Genomic DNA, 25,256 nt, shown 5'->3' on the forward strand with positions numbered 1-25,256 from the left:
AAAAAAAAAAAAAAAAAAAAAAAAAAAAAAAAAAAAAAAAAAAAGACAAAAGTTAATGGGGGAAAAGAATAGCTTAGTGCAGAAAAGAGAAAGCTTCCTTTCTGTTCCTGAAGCCCCACAGTGTCACATCCTCTCAGTCTGGCTGTTAATGTTGAAGCCAAGTGGTAAAGACAGAAGAATACATGCTTTGTGTCTTTGTTTTCTTATTTATGTCTTTGTGCCAGTCAAATGAGGTAAAAATTCATAATACATAGTAAAGGGTGGTCGGGAATAAAAGCACAAAATTAAGAAGGGCACTTGTTGAAATTTTGGAAAATTCTGTCTCATTGAATAAAACAGAAATAAAGCTGACTTTACAAAACTGTTGATGATACAATTGTATTATTTATAATTCTATTATAGTTTTAGATATAAAATTAAAGTAAGCACAAAGTATTTTAATGAATAAAATTATGATCAGTAAACTGAGTCAAGTGATGAAATCAATGAAAACAGAAAAAAAATTCTTTATTGAATAAAGTAATAACAATCATCCTTAACATCAAACTCTCACTCAAGGTTGAAGAAGAAATGAAGCAGCACACAAGTAATAACACAGAATTATTGGGAAGCCTACCTGATGGTACTGCTGCTGGCAGTGATGATGATGGACTTAATCAGCAGTTTCCTAGGAAGGAGAATGAAGTGCATGACAGGTAAGCCTATAGTAACACTTAACAGGAGACAATTGGGTGGGTATGGTGGCCCAGGCTTGGAATCCCAGCATTTTGGGAGGCTGAGGTGGGTGAATCACCTGAGGTCGGGAGTTCGAGACCAGCCTGACCAACACAGAGAAACCCCATCTCTAATAAAAATACAAAATTAGCTGAGTGTGGTAGTGCATACCTGTAATCCCAGCTACTTGGGAGGCCGAGGCAGGAGAATCACTTGAACATAGAAGGTGGAGGTTGCAGTGAGCCAAGATTGTGCCATTGCACTCCAGCTTGGGCAACAAAAGCAAAACTCCATTTAAAAAAAAAAAATAAGAGACAATTATGTGCTATGAAATGAATTCTAATTTTGGCTAATATTCATGATGAACAAATTTTATACTTTTACTAGGATATTCGGCCCTTTCTGTTATCAGAAAAATGCAAACTAACATGAGATGCCATGTTTTCCAATCATATTTTTTATTTAAAAAAATAGGAAGCATTGGCAAATATGAGGAAAAAGGCATTTTCATACACTGTTGTTAAATGAAATTGGCAAATCCTTTTTGCAGGGTAATTTAGTAGCATGTATCAAAATTTCAAACACGTCACTCCTTTAACAACTTCACCTTTTGGATGAGAGCCTACAGGAAAATATTACTTGTGTAGACACATACACATATGCATTAAGGACATTTATTACTTGTAGTGTATAAGATACAACAGGCTAATGGGTAAATATATAGTAAATATTATATATGTACGTTAAGGTTATTTATATATGTTACATATATACTTATGTATAAAGATATTATAGCATTGTAATATCAAAAAGTTGGAGATAGTCTAAATCCTTAGCAATAAGGAAATAGTACAGTTGTCATACCTAGAAAATCATGTAGTATGCAATCATCTTAATAAATGAAGTTGTTAGATCTAGAGTGTACTGATTATTTCAGAAAGTATATTTAAAGCATTTAGTTTGACATATCTTAAGTCAGTTTTGTTGAAATTCTTGTAATATCTGCTCAGTTACAAAAGGAAGCCAGCTACATGCTACACTGACACTGTACCTTGTTAGCAACAGAACTGCTAGTTATTAAATTTTTGTTCTTTGTTCTCAGCGTGTGAGTGCTGAAATGCCAGACCCTCAAATTAATCTGTATACATATTGCCAAGGGATTGCATAAGGGAATTCATATTTCACATAAGCGTTTCAGTATATACCCGAGTATAAAATATTCGGGTAAAACTTACTAAAATACATCAGAGGATCTTAGATGTACTGAACCGAGAGTTAGACAGCACTTTTTGTAAAAAGCCAGTTACTAAATATTGCAGGCTTTGTGGATTATAAAGTGAGTAAGTGCGTCTGCGTTTCAAGGAAATTTCCTCATGAAAACGGGCAGCGGTCTGGATTTGGCCCACAAGCGCCAATTTGCTGACCCTGGTGCTAAAACCAAGGTGCTGTTATGCAGTGAATCCTCTTTTTAAAGGTACCCTACATGCATGCCATTATCCTTCCTTTTAAAAGATAATATATTTCAGTAGGCAGCATACCGTATTTTTCAACAGTGGCTTCATATAATTTCAACAAATTTGGTTTACAAAATAAGATTATTTTCTGCATTTGTCCCCTTTTATTCCTGTTAATAGAATTCCTTATTTTGACTATTGTTTTTGTTTATTTGATGAGTATAAAATATTCTAGAGTTGGATGATTTTTATCAAGCAAGAAATACTTCTTCTGAAACTTTTAGTCTTCCTTGATCTTTATGCATAAGCATGAGCAAAATGATAATGAGCTTATATAATCTAGAAAAGTTCAAGAGGTCTTTTGGTTCTATAACTTCATGAATTTTTTAATACCTTGATCTGGCATTGCAAAAATGCTATATAGGCATAATTTTAAAAACTTTTAAAGGGTAAAAATATACTATATAGTAATATAAGAATTGAAAAATACAGCTAAACAAGAAGAAAATAAGGTCATCTACATCATTTCCCTAGGTATGTTGGCCTTGAAAGAATGGTTTATACTCATGGATTCAGATTTCCTGTCCATTCACTCTTGAGCTGACACCAGTAATTTTCACTCCCACCACTCTTCCAAGATTGTTGTTCTCAAGTTTACCACTGATTTTCACTTAAGCAAATCTAGACATTGTTTCTTAGACCTCATTTTATTTAACCTGTCAGCAATATTGGACCTAATGGAAATATCTCTCTCCTCCATAGCGGTGTCTTCACTTGGCTTTCAGGATCTCCCTCACTCGCCTGGCTTTTCTTCCTGCCTTTCTAGTCCATCTGTCATAATCTGTCTTGGTTTCTTCTCATATCCCACATTTTCACATGGATGTGTCCCAGGGCTCAGTCCTCAATCTTCTTTCTCGTGGCTTACTACCTTGAGTGTGCTAATGATTTCCAAATGCATGTCTCCTGCCTCGATCTCTCTCCTTAATTCCAGACTTCTATACTAACCTGGCATCTCTGTTTGGTTGATCACAAATTGTTGGGTATCACAAACTTACCAGGTCCGAGATTGGGGTACCAGTGTTCTTTCTCATACCTGCCCCTCACATAGTCTTTCCTACTTGCATTAACGGCACTCTTGCAGTTGCTCTGCTAGAAACCAAAGTGTCATTCTTGACTCACCTCTCTCTCTGACACCTCATGTCTAATCTGTCAGCAGAGCTTGTCAGGAGTACCTGAAGAATGTATCCAGAAGTCAGTCGTATCTTCCATGTCCAAGCCACCACCATCTGCTGTGTAGATGCATGTAATAGACTGTTAATTGGTCTTTCTGTTTTCTTAAAAGAATCCTCTTTTCATAAATCCTTAACTCAGTGGCCGTATTTAAAACGTAAGTCAGATGATGTCATTCCTCTGCTCAGACCCATCTGATTGCCTCCCATTTCACTCTGAGTATGTGTCAGTGTTCCCCGTAATACCCTCTCTCAACTTAAATTTCTGTTTCTTACTCCCTTTGCTCTGCTTCAGCCACACTGAACTTCTTGCTCTTCCTTATATATCACTGTTGCTTAAACACTCCAGGCATACCTCTGAACTGGGCAGTTCCCTGTGTCTGGGATGCCTTTTCCTCAAGTCGCCTCCTGGCTTTCTCCTTCCATTCCTTCAGTTCTTAAAAGCCCCTTTCTCAGTCAGGACTTTTCTGGCCATCCTAAAATTCTCACCACTCCTCCCCTCAAACCTGTAAACATTTCATTTTCCTGCTTTAGTTTTTCCCTCTAACATTATATATTTGCCTAATCTATCTACTTTCATTGTGTGCCTATTTCACTTTCATGAGTAGGATTTTTGTTGTTCACTACCATATCCTGTGTGCCTAGAAAAGGGCCTAGCATGCAGTAAGTAGCTACTCAACAAATACTTACTAAATGAGCAAGCGAAGTTTACCCTTTGGTGTATTTTAAGAACATTAGACTGATTCTCATGTTAAAAAAAAAAAAAGAAAGGCTGGGCACAGTGGCTCACGCCTGTAATCCCAGCACTTTGGGAGGCCGAGGCGGGCGGATCATGAGGTCAAGAGATGGAGACCATCCTGGCCAACATGGTGAAACCCCGTCTTCTACTAAAAATACAAAAAAAAATTAGCTGGGCGTGGTGGCACGCACCTGTAGTCCCAGCTACTCGGGAGGCTGAGGCAGGAGAATTACTTGAACCCAGGAGGCAGAGATTGCAGTGAGCCGAGGTCATGCCACGGCACTCCAGCCTGATGCCTAGTGACAGAGTGAGACTCTGTCTCAAAAAAAAAAAAAAAAAAAAAGAAGTAAAGGTCTGACGTGGGTTCATTCTAACACTTTTGCTTGGCAATGATATGCCTTTTTGAATTTTTTTTAGCTCTTTGTAATAGGCTGCATTCTTTATATTAATAGTTTTCCATTTAGAGAGTAAAGCTCAATTTTCCGGTTACTCAGTATTTATTGTTTTACTAATAATCATGATAGTTTTACTTATGATAAAATGGATCAAAGGAATTACAAACTTCATTGGTAATTTATAAAGAAAAAATATAAGGGTGGTAAATTTAATGGACTTAAAAATTGTTTCCAAGCAATTATGAACCTTCAGTATTTGAAGTTAAAAGACCAAGTTGGAATGTATTGCTTTCTACCAGAGAGCTGTGCTGATCAGGCACTCTGAGCAGCTGTGGATCTTACATAGGGTGGTGGGAGGAGCGGACTTGAAAGATTGGCAGACTCTCAGGGCATAAGAGGGTTGACATGATCTGGAGAAACATGGCTATGTGAGCGAGGCTGCTGTGGGTTGGTTAGCACTCACTCCCAGGCTTGTGGATTGGAGTAAGTTTGTGTTTGATTGCCTGTCTTTCAGAAGCAAGTGGCCCACATTGATACTGGTTGATTGATTGACTATATTTAGAACTGGCCGTGGGTGGTTGCCTGTTACTACCATGCTACAGGTCAGTTCTTTCCTAAGTCTGAGGCAACTTTAAACTGCAGTTTTCTGTTTAAAAGTTGCCTTCCATCAACTATGTTCAAAATGAAAATGATTTCATATTCCAGAACTATATAATTAATTTGGATGTATGGGTCAAGAGGAATTGTTTAATAATTGGTCTCAGCAAGATCTCTCTCTCTTTTTTTTTTTTTTTTTTTTTTTTGATGCTTAGTCTTAACCAGAAGAGTTCTCTATATAGTTAAAAACAAACAGCAATTATTAGTTTTGTTTCAGTTTTTGGAATTTTCAGAGGCTTCTGCTAAACTCCTAACATAATCTCAAGTGGTAAATGTTTGTCTCTTTGTTAATGTGTATAGCTATATGATAGTGATACTCTTTTTTTTATTCCTTAATCTATTTTGTTGTTGTTCGCTTTCTGTTCCATGTAATGGTAGTGATGCTGTGTGTGTTTTCTTCATAAAAAAGTAATTACAATTTTCTGCTGGCAAATTCAGCTTTCTGTGTTAAGACTAAAAACTAGACTAAACATATAGAAAATTTACCAAATTATTTTATTTTCAAACAAACTTCTATAATAAAAATATTGCTATTTTTGAACTGTATACACTGACATTGAGGAATTTTAACAGTAAGATTTTTTTCTTCCCAAGACATTTTCCTGATTTCTTTAATGTGATATGTGCCTGTTATTTTTAAAACCTTGTTTAAACTGTTTAAATATTATTATACCCAAAACATAGAACAGATCTAATTACGAGTTTCATGTCTAAGAATCACTGTCTGTATGCTCCAGCTGTCTGATGTAGCATTCATCTTCCATTCTTTTCATTGTGTTTTACACTCCTCCTTTCAAGTTCCCAGGAAACACCTAGACTCCATGGGACTAGTCTTTGTGCTCTCATTCTGTTCTCCAAGTGGAGTCATTTTCTCTATTTTTCCCTGGTGAGCTCCTATTTTGCCTTTTCTGTAAAGCCTTTCTTGTGCTAAAATATAACTTTTCATATGTCAACTCTTAAACCACACATTGTATCATAATTGTATATTACTTGTTTTTTGAGGCAGGAAACATATATTTCTTTATATGTTGGTAATTCATAACTGTGTTTTTTAAATTAATGAATTGAGATAGGGAAGAGTTGGAATTTTACAAAATTGTTTTTTATTTGTTATCAGTAGAATTATTGTAAAACATTGGCTTTTTATAGATTTTTTTTTTTTTGAGACAGAGTCTTGCTCTTTTGCCAGGCTGGAGTGCAGTGGCCCAATCTCGGCTCACTGCAGCCTCCGTCTCCTGGATTCAAGTGATTCCCTGGCCTCAGCCTCCTGAGTAGCTGGGACCACAGGTGCATGCCACCATGCCTGGCTAATGATTTTGTATTTTAGTGGAGACGGGTTTCACCATGGCTAGGATAGTCTCAATCTCCTGACCTCATGATCTGCTCGCCTCGACCTCCCAAAGTGCTGGGATTATAGGTGTGAGCCGCTGCACCCGGCCAGATTTTTTTAAAGTTGTGGTTCTGCATTACATATGAAGGAAGTAAAGAAAAATGAAAATAAAAAATGGACCTCAAAATAATATGATTACACCAATGTTTGAGAAGGCTAATTTAGTAACTCATGGTCTGCTGCAAGTAGATGATGACAGCGGTTTAAGTGAAATAGGTGAGGATGAAAGGAGGTAAAATTTAAACGTTCTTTATTTCTCCGAGAAGGAACATTTGCAGTGGTTACTTTTTCTGGAAATAGAATAGTGTAGACTGCCAAAGCTAGAGGATACTCAACTATATCAACACTGAAAGACCGATTATTCTGAGGGCTGGTGACTTTGACAAGGAACAGTTTCAATAAATAAATGCTGTGGAATCTCACTATCGTGGATAAGCATAGACACCCCTTGAGGGAACATTTACTGGGAAAGACAGTAGAGAAATGGGTGAAAACTGAAGAAGAATGTGGAATTCAGGGACTTTTCTTTCTTTTTTGTTTTAAAATAGAAGCTTTTAGAATGTGTTTGTATGATGCTGGTAATGATCAGGAAAGAAGAACATGTTTATGAGATTTAGTTTTGTTTGCATGTCTCAGTGTTTGAAAGCTCGACTCATTATCTTTTATAGCTTTTAGCAAACTAATTGTCCTTAAAATGTTTATTCATGTAGAGTTTTATGGTAAGAGTTTGTTCCTTCAGCATTGCTTCAGAAATGTAACATTAGTCTAACTGAGCATGTAAATGTGAACTAAAATTTAAACTGTTTATATATAGATTTTTTTAAAGTTGTGAAATAATAAACATGCGAACACTTAGGCCATACTGAATAGAATTTAAACGTCCGTTGATGAATAGGTATGATTTGCTAAGGTACTCTAAAATGTCAGGCGTATCAACTTTAGAGTCGTTTAGATTCTGGGGAAAATGGGAGGGTTTTGTTCAAGTACTTTAGAAAAGCTAGTTATTGACAGTCTATCACAGATTATTACTTCTGGCATATAGAGTTTAAAAAAAATTTAATCAAGTTGACCCACAATGGATTCTAAAGTTCGAAAGTTTCAAAACACCATGTTTCCCTGGACCAGCATTGCCATCAGCATGTATTGTGTGCTCAATTAGTATTTATTTGTTAAATGTGCGAATAAATGGGTGAATACGTGAATGAATGCCTGTTGATGAATTGCATTAAAAATGATTTTTAGTTTTTTGAAAGTAGATTTCCGAACTTGCCTCTGTATAAAGTTTTTTTATTAGAAAAAATTGCAAGATTCTGAAATTATTATTTATAGTTGTAGTTAGAAATGGAATGGATTCATCTGCTGTCATATCTCTTTAAAACACTTGAAAATAAAGGTTACCTTCACAGCATCTCATGAAACACATGTTTTTGAGGTAGAATTCTTGGGTATGAGTGCTGGGTCTGCTACTGGCCAGCTGTATCAGCTGAGGAGAGTCATGGGACCTTTCTGTGCCTATTTTCTTCCTTTATAAAATACCTAATATGTTACCAACCTCACAGTGTTACAAACCTCACATCGTTAAAAGGATTATATGAGTTTGACACATGGACAGCGCTTAGAATGATGCATAGTACCTGCATAGTAAGTCCAGAAAAAGCTAACTAATATCATCATTAAGAAAAGAATTTCCCTTATATAAGAATGTAAGTAATATTTTCCAAAGTGCCTGTAAACACTGTTTTTATTGAGAAGGACAACAATGACAAGAACCTGATATATATCTTTTTATCACATAATGCAGGTAACATGTTTTTTTCTTTTGGTTTTACTCTCAGAAAGCTGAACCTAAATTTAATTATTTGCGGTAGTAGTAAATTTCTTTATCCCTTAATGTCAATGTTTCTGTTTATAATTTAATGTCCGTTGTAGAAAATTACTGTATTTTGTATTACCTGTAAAAAAAAAATTACCTGTGCACTTGATGAATAGCAGAAGTAATACAAATGCAGATATTTTATGTGATAAAACAATAGTATTAGATATTCTTTATATTTTACATCTTTGCTATTTTTCTAAAAGGAATTGTTTCTTTTTCAGGCCTGAAAATAAAACACCTACTGAAAATAACAAGGTATTGTAAAAAAAGTAAATGATCTAAAATATTATTTTAAAAAAATGTTCTAAAAGGTAAGGTGAAAAAAAAAAGTTTTGTTATAAAGCTGTTTGCTTAGAAAAAGTGATTAAAAAACAGCCGTTGATAACTGTACCTTCTAAGAACAATCTGTTTCTTTAAGAAGTACCTGTGTTTTTGCTCGTACAAAAAAAAAATGGAGAAATACCACTTCTGTACATTTAACATATGTTATAAATCTTTCTAGGACATTGTGAAACAGTATTATTTATCTTATAGGTCAAAAACCAAATACATTCTGGAGCTGACTTTGCTGACTCAATGCAATCGTCTGAAACAGCCTCAGAATGCGAGTTGTCTCACTCTACTTATGAGAATTTTTTGTTGCTGATTGAACAACTTAAAATGGAGTGTAAAGGTAGGACCATTGCATAAATGCAAGACCTTTTAATGTATCCTGCAGTAATGTGTGTATACGTTGCTGAGAACTGATGCATGATAGTGAAGCTTGTCTCAGAAGTATGCTCAGTGTTAAAATAAAAAGAGAACAAATGCATACTGTACACCAAAGAGCTATGATAACTCCACTGTACTTTTCTCGGTATGAATGGCACTCCCAGTCTTTTTGTTGGCTCTGTTTCTCTCCTACGCCTTCCCCCAATGTCAGGTTACCATTTTTTTCCCACCTGGAATGCTGCAGGAATCTTAGGAATCCTAGAACTCTTTTCCCTAATACCCTACCTCCTGAAATCATGGTCTATTCTGCAATCATAATGATATGTTTTTAAAGATTCGGATCTGATCATTTGTATTGTGTGCTCAATTAGTATTTATTTGTTAAATGTGCGAATAAATGGGTGAATACGTGAATGAATGCCTGTTGATGAATTGCATTAAAAATGATTTTTAGTTTTTTGAAAGTAGATTTCCGAACTTGCCTCTGTATAAAGTTTTTTTATTAGAAAAAATTGCAAGATTCTGAAATTATTATTCAGAATTCGGTATTCCTTTGCTTATAACTCAGCTGCTACTAATTGCTATAAGGTTAGAGATCTGAATCCTCTAGCTTTATCCTGCATCGTTTCTACCCTTCTCTTTCTCTGTGTCCCACCTGGTGTCTTAGATGATTGTTCCAGCAGTCAATAGTTTCAGTGAGGTATAACTGACACACTATAGACTGCACATATATAAAATGTACAATTGCATGGACGTGTGAAACCATCATCATAATCAAGAGAGTTAACATGTTGATCATTCATAAAAGTCTTTTCCTGTCCCTTTGTATTCCTTTATTAAGAAACTGCTGAATTGTTTCCCAAGGTATTTGAATTGATTTTTCATTCCAACCATAGGTATATGACATTTCTTGTTGTTCTGTAGCATCTCAAGATCTTATTATTGCTGTTTTTTAAATTTTGAAATTTCAGCCATTATAATGGATATGTATTCATATCATTATGGTTTTAATGTGCATTACTCTAAGGACTAATAATGTTGAACATCTTGTATGGGCTTATTTGCTACCTATATGTCTTCTTTGGTGAACTGTCTTTTCCAATTGGGGTAGCTTATGAACGTTTAAAATTGAGATTTGAGTCAATCAGCATTTATACATACACCAAAGGTTGTCAGACCTTTTCATTTTGAAACTAACTTGTGGCAAAATGGCCTCTGTCACAGCCAATCAACTCTGCCATTGTAGTATGAGACCAGCCGTAGACCGTGCATATGTTAAAAAGCACAGCTGCGACTGTTCTTCAAGACGGCAAATAGGAACAGCTCTGGAGTGCAGTTCCCAGCAAGAACGCACAGGCCGCCACAGGTGATCCTCAGGCAAGCAGGGTCTGGAGTGGACCTCCAGCAGTCCTACAGCAGAGGGGCCTGTTAGAAGGAAAACTAAAAAACAGAAAGAAATAACTTCATCAACAAAAACGATGTCCACTCAGAGACCCCCATCTGAAAGTCACCAACTACAAAGACCACAGGTCGATAACTTCACAAAGATGGGAAGAAACAAGTGCAAAAAGGATGAAAATACCCAAAATCAGAACTCCTCCCCTCCTCCAAGGGATCACAACTGTTCACCAGCAAGGGAACAAGGCTAGATGGAGAATGAGTCTGATAAATTGACAGAAACAGGCTTCAGAAAGTGGGTAATAACAAACTTCTTTGAGCTAAAAGAACATGTTCTAACCCAATACAAAGAAACTAAGAACCTTGAAAAAACGTTAGACGAAATGCTAATGAGAATAAACAGCTTAGAGAACATAAATGACTTGATGGAGCTGAAAAACACAACACAAGAACTTTGTGAAGCATACACAAGTTTCAATAGCCCAATTGACCAAGCAGAAGAAAGTATATCAGAGATTGAAGATCAACTCAATGAAATGAAATGAGAAAGCAAGATTAGAGAAAAAAGAGTAAAAAGAAATGAACAAAGCCTCCAAGAAAAATGGGATTATGTGAAAAGACCTAATCTACGTTTGATAGGTGTACCTGAATATGACGGAGAGAGTGAATCCAAGCTGGAAAACACTCTTCAGGATATTATCCAGGAGAACTTCCCCAACTTAGCAAGGCAGGCCAATATTCAAGTCCAAGAAATACAGAGAACACCACAAAGATATTCCTCAAGAACAGCAACCCCAAGGCACATAATTGTCAGATTCACCAGTGTTGAAATGAAGGAAAAAATGCCAGGGGCAGCCAGAGAGAAAGGTCAGGTTACCCGCAAAGGGAAGCCCATCAGACTCAGCAGATCTCTCGGCAGAAACCCTACAAGCCAGAAGAGAGTAGGGGCCAATATTCAACATACTTAAAGAAAAGAACTTTCAACCTAGAATTTCATATCCAGCCAAACTAAGCTTCATAAGCGATGGAGAAATAAAATCCTTTATGAACGAGCAATTGCTGAGAGATTTTGTCACCACCAGGCCTGCCTTACAAGAGCTCCTGAAAGAAGCACTAAACATAGAAAGGAACAACCAGTACCAGCTACTCCAAAAACGTACCAAATGGTAAAGAGCATTGACGCAATGAAGAAACTGCATCAACTAATGGGCAAAACAGCCAGCTAGCATCAAAATGGCAGGATCAAATTCACACATAACAATATTAACCTTAGATGTAAATGGGCTAAAAGCCCCAATCAAAAGACGCAGACTGGCAAATTGGATAAAAAGTCAAAAACCATTGGTGTGCTGTATCCAGGAAACCCATCTCATGTGCAAGGATACACATAGGCTCAAAATAAAGGGATGGAGGAAGATTTACCAAGCAAATGGAGAGAAGAAAAAAAAAAAAGGAGTTGCAATCCTAGTCTCTGATAAAATAGACTTTAAACCAACAAAGATCAAAAGAGACAAAGAAGGGCATTACATAATGGTTAAAGGGGTCAATGCCACAAGAAGAGCTAATGATCCTAAATATATATACACCCAATACCTGAGCACCGAGATACATAAAGCAAGTTCTTAATGGCCTACAAAGAGACTTAGACTCCCTACACAATAATAGTGGTAGACTTTAACACTCCACTGTCTATATTAGACAGATCAATGAGACAGAAAATTAACAAGGATATCCAGGACTTAAACTCAGATCTGGACCAAGCAAATCTAACAGATATTTACAGAACTCTCTACCCCAAATCCATAGAATATACATTCTTCTCAGCACCACATCATACCTCTAAGACTGACCACATAATTGGAAGTAAATCACTCCTCAGCAAATGCAAAAGAAGTGAAACCATAACAGTCTTTCAGACCACAGTGCAATCAAATTAGAACTTAGGATTAAGAAACTAACTCAGAGCTGCACAACTTCATGGAAACCAAACAATTGGCTCTTGAATGTGGACTAGATAAACAATGACATGAAGGCAGAAATAAAGATCTTCAAAACCAACGAGAATGAAGACACAACATACCAGAATCTCTGGGACACATTTAAAGCAGTATCTAGAGGAAAATTTATAGCAATAAATGCCCACATGAGAATCAAGGAAAGATCTAAAATCGACACCCTGTCATCAAAATTGAAAGAGCTAGAGGTGCAAGATCAAAAAACTCAAAAGCTAGCATAACTGAAAGAGATAGCGACACAAAAAACCCTTTAAAAATTAATAAATCCAGGAGCTAGTTTTTTGAAAAGATTGACAAAATAGATGGACCACTAGCCAGATTAATTAAAAAAAGAGAGAAGAATCAAATAGATGCAATAAAAAACAATAAAGGGGATATCACCACCAATTCCACAGAAATACAAACTACCATCAGAGATTACTACAAACAACTCTATGCACATAAACCAGTAAACCTAGAAGAAATGGATAAATTCCTGGACACTTGCACCCTCCCAAGCCTAAACCAGGAAGAAGTCAAAACCCTGAACAGATCAATAACAAGGTCTGAAGTTGAGGTAGCAATTAATAGCTTACCAACAAAAAAAAAGCCCAGGTCCAGATGGGTTTACAGCTGAATTCTACGAGACATACAAAGAGAGCTAGTACCACTCCTTCTGAAATTATTCCAAACAATCCAAAAAGAAGGAATTCTTCCCAAATCATTTTATGAGACCAACATCATCCTGATACCAAAACCCGGCAGAGACTTAGCATGAAAAGAAAACATCAGGCCAATATCCATGATGAATATAGAAGCAAAAATCTTTAATGAAATACTGGCAAACTGATTGTAACAGCACATCAAAAAGCTTATCCACCATGATCAAGTAGGCTTCATCCTGGGATGCAAGTCTGGTTCAACATACTCAAATCTATAAACGTAATTTACCACATAAACAGAACCAAAGACAAAAACCACATGATCATCTCAATAGGTACAGAGAAGGCCTTCAACAAAATCAGCAGCCCTTAATGTAAAAACTCTGAATAAACTAGGTATCGATGGAACATATCTCAAAATAATAAAAGCTATTTATGACAAACCCACAGCCAATATCATACTGAATGGGCAAAACTGGAAGCATTCTCTTTGAAATCTAGCACTAGACAAGGATGGCCTCTCTCACCACTCCTATTCAATAGAGTATTGGAAGTTCTAGCCAGAGCAATCAGGCAAGAAAAAGAAATAAAGGATATTCAAATAAGAAAGGAGGAAGTCATACTGTCTCTATTTGCAGACGATGTGATTGTATATTTAGAAGATCCCATCATCTCAGCCCGAAATCTCCTTACTGATAAGCTTCTTCAGCAAAGTCTCGGGATATAAAATCAATGTGCAGAAGTCACAAGCATTCCTATACACCAATAACAGACAAACAGAGAGCCAGATCAAGAATGAACTGTCATTTACAATTGCTACAAAGAGAATCAAATACCTAGGAATACAACTAACAAAGGACATAAAGGATCTCTTCAAGGAGAACTACGAACCACTGCTCAAAGAAATAAGAGAGGACACAAACAGATGGAAAAACATTCCATGCTTATGGTTAGGAAGAATCAATATTGTGAAAATGTCCATACTGCCCAAAGTAATTTATAGATTCAACACTATCCCCATCAAGCTACCTATGACAGCCTCTTCACAGAACTGGAAAAAACCACCTTAAAATTCATGTGGAACTAAAAGAGAGCCCGCATAGCCAAGTCAGTTCTAAGCAAAAAGAACAAAGCTGGAGGCATCATGCTACCTGACTTCAAACTATACTACAAGGCCACAGTAATCAAAACAGCATGGTACTGGTACCAAAACAGAGATATAGACCAATGGAACAGAACAGAGGCCTTGGAGGCAATGCCACACATCTACAACCATCTGATCTTTGACAAACCTAACAAAAACAAGCAATGGGGAAAGGATTCCCGGTTTAATAAATGGTGTTGGGAAAAATGGCTAGTCATGTGCAGAAAGCAGAAACTGGACCCTTTCCTGACACCTTACACTAAAATTAACTCCAGATGGATTAAAGACTTAAACATAAGACCTAACACCATAAAAACCCGAGAAGAAAATCTAGGCAAAACCATTCAGGACATAGGCGTAGGCAAGGACTTCATGTCTAAAATACCAAAAGCATTGTCAACAAAAGCCAAAATAGACAAATGGGATCTAATTAAACTCCACAGCTTCTACACAGCAAAAGAAACAATCATTAGAGTGAAGCAGCCACCAACAGAACGGGAAAAAGTTTTTGCAATCTACCCATCTGACAAAGGGGCAATATCCAGAATCTACAAATAACTAAAACAGATTTACAAGAAAAAAACAAACCCATTTAAAAGTGGGCAAAGGATAGGAACAGACTTTTTTCAAAAGAAGACATATATGAGGCCAATAAACGTATGAAAAAATGCTCATCATCACTGGTCATCAGAGAAATGCAAATCAAAACCATGTTGAGATACCATCTCATGCTACTTAGAATGACGATCATTAAAAAATCTGGAGACAACAGATGCTGGAGAGGATGTGGAGAAATAGGAACACTTTTATACTGTTGGTGGGAGTGTAAATTAATTCAGCCATTGGGGAAGACAGTGTGGCGCTTCCTCAAGGACCTAGAAACAAAAATTCCATTTGACCCAGCAATCCCATTACTGGGTATATATCCAAAGGATTATAAATCATTCTATTATAAAGACACATGCACATGTATGTTTATTGCAGCACTGTTTACGATAGCAAAGATCTGGAACCAACCCAAATGCCAAATGCCCATCAATGATAGACGGGACAAGGAAAATGTGGTACATGTACAACATGGAATACTATACAGCCATAAAAAAACGATGAGTTTGTGTCCTTTATAGGGACATGGATGAATCTGGAAACCATCATTCTCAGCAAACTGACACAAGAACAGAAAATCAAACACCATATGTTCTCATAGGCAGATGTTGAACAATGAGAACACATGGACATAGGGAGAAGACTATCACATTCTGGGGTCTGTTGGGGGGGAATAGGGGAGGGACAGTGCGGGTAGAGAGGTTGGGGAGGGATAACCTGGGGAGAAATGCCAGATATAGGTGATGGGGGGATGGAGACAGCAAACCACATTGCCATATGTGTACCTGTGCAACAATCCTGCATGTTCTGCACATGTACCCCAGAACCTAAAGTGCAATAAAATATATTTAAAAAAAAAAAAACACAGCTGCATTCCAATAAAACTTTATTTGTAAAAATAGGAAGCTTCCCCACAGGTTGGATTTTACCCGTCCCTATTATGTGATCATGATTGTGAATAAAGACAGTTTTACTTCTTCCTTTTAACCCAGATAGCTTTTATTTCCTTTTCTTGCCTAACTGCACTGGCTTCAGTACAATGCTGCTCAAATAGTGAAAGGAAACTTTCCTATGTTCCTGATCTTACAGGGAAAGCATTCAGTTTTTCATCATGATGCGTGTTAGTTGTAGATTTATCAGAGATGCTCTTTATCATGCTGATGGCCTTCCCTTGTATTCTTTAGTTACTAAGGGGAATTTTTTTTTTAAATCAGGAATGAATGTTGTATTTTATCAAATGCCTATATCTACTGAGATGGTCATATGGTTCTTCTCTTTTAGTTTGTTAATGTCATGAATAACTGATGTCAAACCAACCCTGTGTTTTGGGATCAACCTCACTTGTTTATGATGTATTATCCTTCTAATATATTAGATTTGCCAAAATTTTATTTAGAAATTTTTAGAAGACTATCTTTTAGAGTAGTTTTAGCTTCACAGCAAAACTGAAAGTAAGGCACAAAGATTATCCCTGTACTGCCTGCCCCCCACACGTTCATAGCCTCCACAATTATCAGTCTCCCTCACCAGAGTGGTACAGTTGATCTCATTGATGATCCTGAATTGACATATCATAATCACCCAAAGTCCATAGTTTATATTAGATTTCAGTCTTGGTGTCTTAATTGCTGTGAATTTAGACAAAGGTATAAGGACATGTATTTATCATTGTAGTATTATCCAAAGTAGTTTCAGAGTTTTAAAACTCCTTTGTGCTTCATCTGTTCATCTTTTCTCACCTTCCCCAACTCCTGGCTACCACTGATTTTTTTTTTTTTTACTGTCTCTATAATTTTGCCTTTTCTAAAATGTCATATAGTTGGTGTTATACAATGTACAGCCTTTAGACTGCATATTTCACTTGGTAATATGCCTTTGTGTTTCCTTCATGTCTTCTCATGACATGCTAGCTCATTATTGCATGGCTGTACCAGAGGTGGTTCTGTCACCTAAAGGAGGGTATCTTGGTTTCTTCAGAAATTGGTTAAATTTTTATGTCCATGTTCATGAGGGAGTTTTCCTTTTTTGTAATATCATTGTCAGATTTTGGTTCAGGGTAATGCTAGAGTGACAGGATGAGTTATATTTCTCCTTTTTTTTTTTTTTTTTTTTGAGGGCTAGGGGAGAGGCCATGTAAAATTGTTATATTATTTATTAAATATTTGGTAGAATTCACCAGAACATAGCTATCTGGGCCTGGAGTTTCCTTTCTAGGAAGGCTTTATACATATAGAACAGTTCAGGTTATTCCTTCTTGATTGAACTGTGCTAGTTTTTATTTTTCAAGGAAAGTGTCCGTTTCATCAAAGTTGTCATGTTTAGTCACATAAAGCTGACCTTATATTGCTGTTCTTTTAGTATCTGTAGAATCTATAAAATGTCATATTACTATGTTTCTGAAATTAGTAATTTGCATCTTCTTTTTTATGATCAACCTGACTAGATAGTTTTATCACTTTTTTTGACCTCCTCAAACTGTTTGGTTTTAATCGATTTTTTTCCTATTGTTTTTCTGTTTTGTTGGTTTCATCTTTGATGCTATGGTCTCTTCGGCCGCTATAACAAAATACTGTAGACTGGGTGGCTTATAAACAACAGAAATAGATTTCTCACAGAAGTCCAGCATCCAGGTGATGGCAGATTTGGCGTCTGGTGAGGGACCAATTCCGGGTTCATAGATCCCTTTTTGCCCCCTGTGTCCTCACATGGCAAAAGGGGTAAATGAGCCCTCTGGGGTCTATTATATAAGAGTACTAATGGCATTCATGAGGGCTTGGCTCCCATGAGCTAATTACCTCCACAAAGCCCCACCTTCTGATAACATCACCTCTGTGATTAAGTTTCAGCATAAGCTTAATAACATAAACTTAAGTTCTGGGAAGATGCAAATGTCAACCATGGCATATGTTTATTTATTTATTTATTTTATTTATTTTTTGCTGGTAGGGTCTTTATTAGATAGTTATTGCTGTACTACAGGGTCAGATGAGCGCCCTGTAAGCAGTGTCAGAGGCCTGTGTGTTCAGCCCAGGAATGTGGATCTTCTCTCCCTGTTGATCACAGTGGGTAGGTTTCTTCAGAAAAGCCCCAGAGGCGCGACCGTGAGCCCCAAGGTTAGAAGTGGAAGTGGAAGGCCTCGGTCACATGCTGCTTCCACGCTTCCAGGCTGGGCAGGAAGGAGGAGATGCCCATGATGTGCCAGGTCTCCCCGTCTGACACCAGTGAAGTCTGGTAGGACAGCAGCTGCACGCCTGCCTCTGCCAGGAGGCCAGTCATGGTAGGCAGCATTGCAGGGTCCGAAGCCTGAGTCTGGAATAGGAGCAGGGACAGGCCCCTGCGGAGAGGCACTTCCGGCCTGAAGACAGCTCCACCGAGCCCCTGCAGCACAGGTGTGGTGCCCTGGACCAAACCCACAGCCTGGTAAGGGGCGCCTGCCAGGGCCACGGCCAGGAGACATTCCCCGAAGCCCTGCTCCCCTGGTGCTGCCGGGCTGTGGGAGGTGGTGACGTTGAGGCCAGCCTCTTTCACCAGCAGCTTGGAGTTCACCAAGTTCACATCTGCCTGCTTGGAAGCCTCCTTCAAGAGGCCGACAATGACTGCAGGGCTTAGGCAGTTCCCAGCATTCTTCAGGGATGTTCCTTGTGTTATCACCTGGATGGTCCCTTTGGAAGACCCAGCTCAGGCTCGCATCAGTGTCCCCAGAGCTTCTGCCAGACCAATTCAACGCTTGGTGTGTGGAGAGAAGGCGCTGGTAAGGGCCTGGGCATTTACAACCCCCGTGAGAGATTTCCCCTTCACCATGTCCACGAACTGAACAGCAATTTCCTCCCCACAGCGGCTCTGGGCCTCCTTGGTGCTGGCGCCCAGGTGGGGACAGCTGATGACATTCTCATGGTCCACCAAGGTTCGGTCCCGTGGTGGCTCTTCCGTAAACACGTCCAGCGCAGCCCCAGCACACTGGCCAGACTGCAGGGCCCAGAGCAGGGCGCCTTCGTCCACGATCCCTCCGCGGGTCAGTTCACCACACGTGCCCGCTGCTTGCACTGGGCAGAGGTGCTGTCGTTCGATAAGCCTGTGGTGGAGGGCAGGAGAGGAGTGTGCACAGTGATGAAATCACAGAGAGGCCAGATCTCCTCCAGGGGCAGCTGCTGAAACACCACAGGAGGCCAAGACCTCTGGGGAAATGATGGGGTTTTACCCTATCGTCTTCATCCCAAAGGACTGCATCCGGGTAGCCACCTCTCTCCCAATCCTTCCCAGGCCAAGAATTCCCAGTGTCTTTCCATTCAGCTCTGTTCCCATGAACTGCAGCTCGGCGATCAGCTCCTCTTTGCTAAGGTTCTGCTTCTCCATCACCTGCAGCCCTCCATTTTGCAAGATCCTCCAGCAGCAAGGGTCCAGGCTGTCACTGATGAGCACTTTCCGCAGATTTGCAAAGGCCATTGCTGGAGGTGGCCTCGGAGTTTTCATTCCTGACATTGTAATTTGAATCTCTACAAGAGTATTTTTCTTTAAAAAAAAATATATATCTTCCATGCCTCTGCCAATCTGCTTGAGCTTAATTTTGATATACAGTTGAGTTCCATATGAACAGCTTGATCTTTCCGGTCTTCCTTTTATGATTTGATCGAATTTCCCACTCCTGAGGCAAGATCTTTGTGATGGCTCTATTCATTCCCATGTGAAGTCTGAGTTTTCCCAGCATCACTCATGGGAATGGACACTCTTTTTGGCACCTTGTGAGCAGCAGGCATGTTTCTTTCCAGTTTTTTTAGATGTTTCTTCCCTTGGTCTGGGGCAGTTTTCTGGCACACATGCACTGTTCAGTACTCTGCTAGATACCCAGGAGGTAGTTTTGCAGATCTTCAGTGTTCTTTCCCTGTACTCTGTCTCCTTTCCAGTGTTCTGTTTTGTGATCTCTGTCTGCCTTCGCTTTACCAGACTCTCAGCTTCATCATCTCATCTCATCTCAGGGAATCTGGTAGACTCTATGACAGTTTTTTCTCTCTGTGTGATAGCCTGGAAACTCTGTGAAGGCAGGGAGCTGGAGCGTTGGTATGAATTCCATTTGTTTCCTGTCTTACGGGATCATTGCCTTCATTACCTGAAGTCCACTGCCTGGTAAATCATTGTATAATATATTTTTTCTGTTTTCCTTTTGGTTATTTCAGGCAAGAAGGTAAATCAGTACTTGCTGTCCATCGTGGCCAGAAGCAGATTGCAGCAGAGCTTCGGCACCTGCTGTCGACTGCTAGAATGCTTTTCTACCCCTTTGCTTAAGTGCTTTCTTCTCACCCTTCATTTCCTGGTGTAGTCATCTCTTCCTTAGGGAAATCTTTCGTGGGCCCAGTGTAGATCAAATTCTCCTATGTGATCATGGAACTCTGTTTTCTTACATTGTCTATCTGAATTTATAATTGTCACTTTTGTTGTCTTTGTTCCCCACTACACTTAAAACTAAATGAGAGTAGAGGTCTTGTCTGTTTTATCTGTACAGCTTAGTGGAATGTCTGCCACACTGTAGGCACTCAGTGCATATTTGTTCTGTGTATGAAGGAGACAGTGTTTAAAAATGCACAGTCCTTTTAACCTAAAAAGTACTCACATATTTTATTTCCACCTTGTTTTCTCCCTGACACAGATTCTGTTAGCCGATCAAGAATCAAGGATGCATTTCATTTATATGAACACTTACTGGAACTTAAGAATAATGACTGTGAACGACTTAGAGCAGAAATTAAACAAATGGGAAATACGGTTAGTGTACTACAAAAGGAGCTATCTGAAACAAAAGAGACAAAATTACAGCTAGAGCATCAGAAAATCGAATGGGAACAAGAGCTGGGCAGTTTGAGGTATGACACTCTAGTTCTTTGTTTGTTTTGTGTATTATTATACTTAAATTCTGGGGTACACGTGCAGAACGTGCAGGTTTGTTACATAGGTATACACGTGCCATGTTGGTTTGCTGCATCCATCCTCCCGTCATCTACATTGGATATTTCTCCTAATGTTATCTCTCCCCTAGCCCCTCAACCTCCTGATAACCCTCCCGTAGACCCCAAACCCCCAAATAGGCCCCAGTCTGTAATGTTCCCCTCCCTGTGTCCCTGTGTTCCAATTGTTCAACACCCACTTAATGAGTGAGAACATGAAGTGTTTGGCTTTCTGTTCTTGTGTCAGTTTGCTGAGAATGATGGTTTCCAGCTTTATCCATGTCCCTGCAAAGGACATGAACTCATTTTTTATGGCTGCATAGTATTCCATGGTATATATGTGCCACATTCTAGTTTTAAAGAAATATTTATACTAAAGATAATATATTAGAATTTTTGTAATTTCTGACTTGCCTTCTGGGGATTAATGGGAGAAACCTTCTCGGTCTTGTGGAACATGAAATTCTTGGAAATAATAAATTATTAACTGTGAACTCTTCTGCTAATACATAAATGCATATTCTTTGCAATCTTAATGGCCATGTAGAAGTCCACCATATGAAATCTTGTTATTCATTTAACAAATTGCAATTTGAGTTTTGAAATTATCTTGTATTTATAATTAATGATATAAGGAGCATCTTTTCTCACTATTATTATTTATAGACACAGGGTCTCAGTCTGTGCCTGAGGCTGGAATTCAGTGGTGTGATCATACCTCCCTGCAGCCTTGAACTTCATCCTCCTGCCACAGCGTCCTAAGTAGTTGGGACTACAGGTGCCTGTTCCCATGCCTGGCTAACTTTTTAAGTTTTTTGTAGAGACAGGATCTCACTACATTGCTCAAGATGATCTACAACTCGCCACCTCAAGCATTCCTTCTGCCTTGGCCTCCCAAGTCATTAATATTATAGGCATGAGCCATCATGCCCAGCCCATAACATTTTTTATATAAATCTTGCATCCCTAAACTGTTTGCTTTGAATAAATTATCCAATATAGAATTATTAGTTTGAAATACAGGAACTTTTTAAAAAAGACCTTTGATCAATATTAATTTTTCTCAAGAATGTTTGTGTTAATTTACAGTCCAACCAGTAGATCATGAACTGGCCACTTTTCTAAACCCAAAGTAATTTTTAAAAAATTTATACAGTTTTATTCTTTTTCAGAATTTTGGCGTATTTCATAGCTTTAGGGGATACACATGGTTTTTGGTTACATGGATGAATAGCTTAACTCCCTATTATGAATGAGAACGTGTTTTTATTTGGCTTTCCCGTCCTGAGTTACTTCACTTAGAATAATGGCCTCCAGTCCCTTCCAAGTTGCTGCAAAAGACATTATTTCATTCTTCTTATGGCTGAGTAGTACTCCATGGTGTATATATACCACATATTATTTATTCCATTCACTGGTTGACGGACACTTAGGTTGATTTCATATCTTTGCAATTGCAAAATGTGCTGCAGTAAACAAACATACATTTGCCGGTGTCTTTTTGATGTAAAAGTCTCAGGTTACCAAATCAATGTACACAAATCAGTAGCACTAGTATACACAAATCAGTAGTACTAGTATACATCAAGAATGGCCAAGGTGAGAATCAAATCAAGAGCCTAATCCCTTTTACGATAGTGGCGGCAACAACAACAAAAACTTAACCTTTTAGAGATCTTTCACCTTGGTAACCAAGATGAAAGATCTCTAAAAGGAGATGAAAGATCTCTGGAAGGAGAACTAGAAAGCACTGCTGAAGAGCTCTTTCATAGGAAAAAAGGAAATCAAGCAGACATGAACAGACATTTCTCAAAAGAAGATGCACAAATGGCCAACAAACATATTTTAAAATTCCCAACATCACTAATATTCAGGGAAATGCAAACTAAAACAACAAGGAGATATCACCATACTCCAGCCAGCATCCTTATTATTAAAATGTTGAAAAATAATAGAAAGATGTTGGTGCAGATGTGGTGAAAAGGGAATGCTTGCTCATACATTGCTGATGGGAATGTAAACTAGTACAACCTCTAGGAAAAACAGCAGGGAGATTTCTCAAAGAACTAAAATAGACTTTTGCTGATTTCATTGATCAAATCCAGGAGTGTTAGGGTTTTCTAAGCTAAAAGATTATGTCTTGGGCAAACAGATAGTTTGACTTTCTCTTTTCCAATTTGGATGTCCTTTATTTCTTTCTCTTGACTGATTGCTCTGGCTAGGACTTCCCAGTTTCATTCTAAATATGCATGAAATAAAAAGTAAAATGGAAAGTAATCGATGATTAGTTTATTCCTCATCTTTCCTGTGCAGATAAAATTAATTCCAAATTCGATGTTGAAACTATCCTTTACTTTTAAATTAAATATTAGATCCTGTCTTGTTCCAAAAGGGATTTAAACATTGTTTATAAAATGCATAAGAATCAAGAAGATAAGTTGAAAGTGTTACCAAAAAGAGAGACATAAAAAGTATGGAGGTAACAGTTATTAAACAGCTTAGCCTAGTCTTGGATTATAGTAGTCTGAAGATACATGTTGTGTGAATGACATCTGAAGGTGTTATCTTACACTGTAAATCATTTTTAGGGCTATACATACAATATTTCACAAAGATGAAAATGTATTTCTAGTGAATTTCTAAACCTGTTTGTAAACAGTAGCTTCTTTTAAATTAGCTAACTCTAAATGATCTATTCTAATTAACTAATTTTCAATTTGCATAACATGAAGTAACTTTCAACTTGTAACTTTACTGAAAAATTTCAAATATGCTCTTCTCAGATTTACTAATAACAGAAACTTACCAGTTAACAGAATGTTTCTTTCCTCACTACTTCTCAAATATGTATATCCCTTGGAAGAGAGTGAAGTGAGAAATTAAAAACATGAGAACTAGAAAGGAAACAAGAACATAGGAGTTTTTATCAGGATTATAAACCCACATAGAAGAGCCAGATGACAAAATAAACTTTTTTATTTTCTAACAAAACACATTTTAATATCCATATTTAACTGCAGACTTGCCTTAAGACAAGAAAAATATAAGAAAGAAAATGCTGATGTGGTGTGTAATAAAGTCAGTGAACAGTTAAGAATAAAAGAAGAGGAATGTAGGAAAAAGGCTGAAATGACGCAGCAACTTAAATGGACTCTGAGAAAACTCATTAAGGAATTGAGGATGGTAAGAAAGAACTTGGATCTCGTAAATTAATCTTTGGTGAAAACTTCATATTTCTAACTTTATGTTTCATCAGTATTGCTTATACTTTTTTTTGGCTTCGTGTATATCATTTAGGTTTAAAACAAACCAAAACTGTTATCTCCTCTTAAAAATGAACTATAACATTTATAGCTAAAATTATTTATTGTAAACCTTGACATCTAAATAGATGCTCAGTCTATGTTTTCAGAACGGAAGATGAGTTTAATCACTAAATGAGTTTACACATTTTTATGTTAAAATACGGGCTAAATAGCTTTGAAAGTATAATGACACTAGTTAAATGTTTTGAAAGAAATTTTATTTTACAATGCTGTATCTTCCCATATTTAAGAACTGTTTCTCCTCTTTGACAAATTTAACTGTCATGTATGCAATTAAGATTTGAGTGATGCTTCAGGGATAAAAGTTCTTGTGTTTTAACAGGCTACTTTCTTTTAACCATTTTATAAGAGAGGCTCTGCTCTTTTCTTCTTTTTTATTTCTTTCTTTTTTTTTTTTTTTTAGACGGAGTCTCACTGTTACCCAGGCTGCACTGCAGTGGTGCGATCTCGGCTCACTGCAACCTCCGCTTCCTGGGTTCAAGTGCTTCTCTTGCCTCAGCCTCCCAAGTCCTGGGACTACAGGCACGTGCCACCATGCCTAATTTTTGTATTTTTAGTAGACACGGGGTTTCACCATGTTGGCCAGGATGGTCTCCATCTCCTGACCTCGTGGTTCGCGGACCTCGGCCTACCAAAGTGCTGGGATTACAGGCGTGAGCCACCATGCTCAGCCAAGAGAGGCTCTGCTCTTAATTAACCTTTTAGTCTTTTTTTTTTCAGTGCTATTAGACAAACACCTCCATGTTATCTCTAGGTCGAGCAGCAACGAAACGATGCCCAGCAGCAACTTTCCGAAGAACAGAATGCCAGAATATTACAAGATCAGATTCTGACCAGTGAACAAAAGGAGCCAGAAATGGCTCAAAAGAAAATGGATTCTGAGGTATTTTCTTTGGCCATTTTCAAATATGTTTTAGTATGTGAATATATTTTTTAAAAACAACTCTATGCAACTTGGAATTCTAATGGATTTTTGAAACACACACACACACACACACACACACACACACACACACACACACACA

The 25,256-nt window shown here is 37.8% G+C and overlaps 1 protein-coding gene across 18 annotated transcripts in view; it reads left to right on the forward strand.

Annotated features, from left to right (window-relative positions):
- Positions 1–25,246, forward strand: part of LOC116540158 (coiled-coil domain-containing protein 144B-like) — a 56,589-nt gene extending 31,343 nt beyond the window's left edge. For 14 of the 18 annotated variants that reach the window (XM_032263518.1, XM_032263532.1, XM_032263519.1 and 11 more), the window contains 6 exons: positions 559–695; positions 8,676–8,709; positions 8,989–9,127; positions 20,611–20,824; positions 23,926–24,088; positions 24,986–25,246. In XM_032263518.1, the coding sequence (XP_032119409.1) occupies positions 559–695; positions 8,676–8,709; positions 8,989–9,127; positions 20,611–20,824; positions 23,926–24,088; positions 24,986–25,168 (870 nt within the window). In that variant the 3' untranslated portion in view covers positions 25,169–25,246. Of the gene's footprint in view, positions 1–558; positions 696–8,675; positions 8,710–8,988; positions 9,128–10,389; positions 10,537–19,331; positions 19,429–20,610; positions 20,825–23,925; positions 24,089–24,951 lie in introns of those variants that run through there. The other 4 variants (XM_032263522.1, XM_032263529.1, XM_032263527.1 and 1 more) reach the window with 4 other exon arrangements.
- The last annotated feature ends 10 nt before the right edge of the window (positions 25,247–25,256 follow it).

The sequence above is a fragment of the Sapajus apella genome, unplaced genomic scaffold (genome assembly GCF_009761245.1).
Source record: "Sapajus apella isolate SASKATOON/1434 unplaced genomic scaffold, GSC_monkey_1.0 scaffold136, whole genome shotgun sequence".
NCBI classification, from domain to species: Eukaryota; Metazoa; Chordata; class Mammalia; order Primates; family Cebidae; genus Sapajus; species Sapajus apella.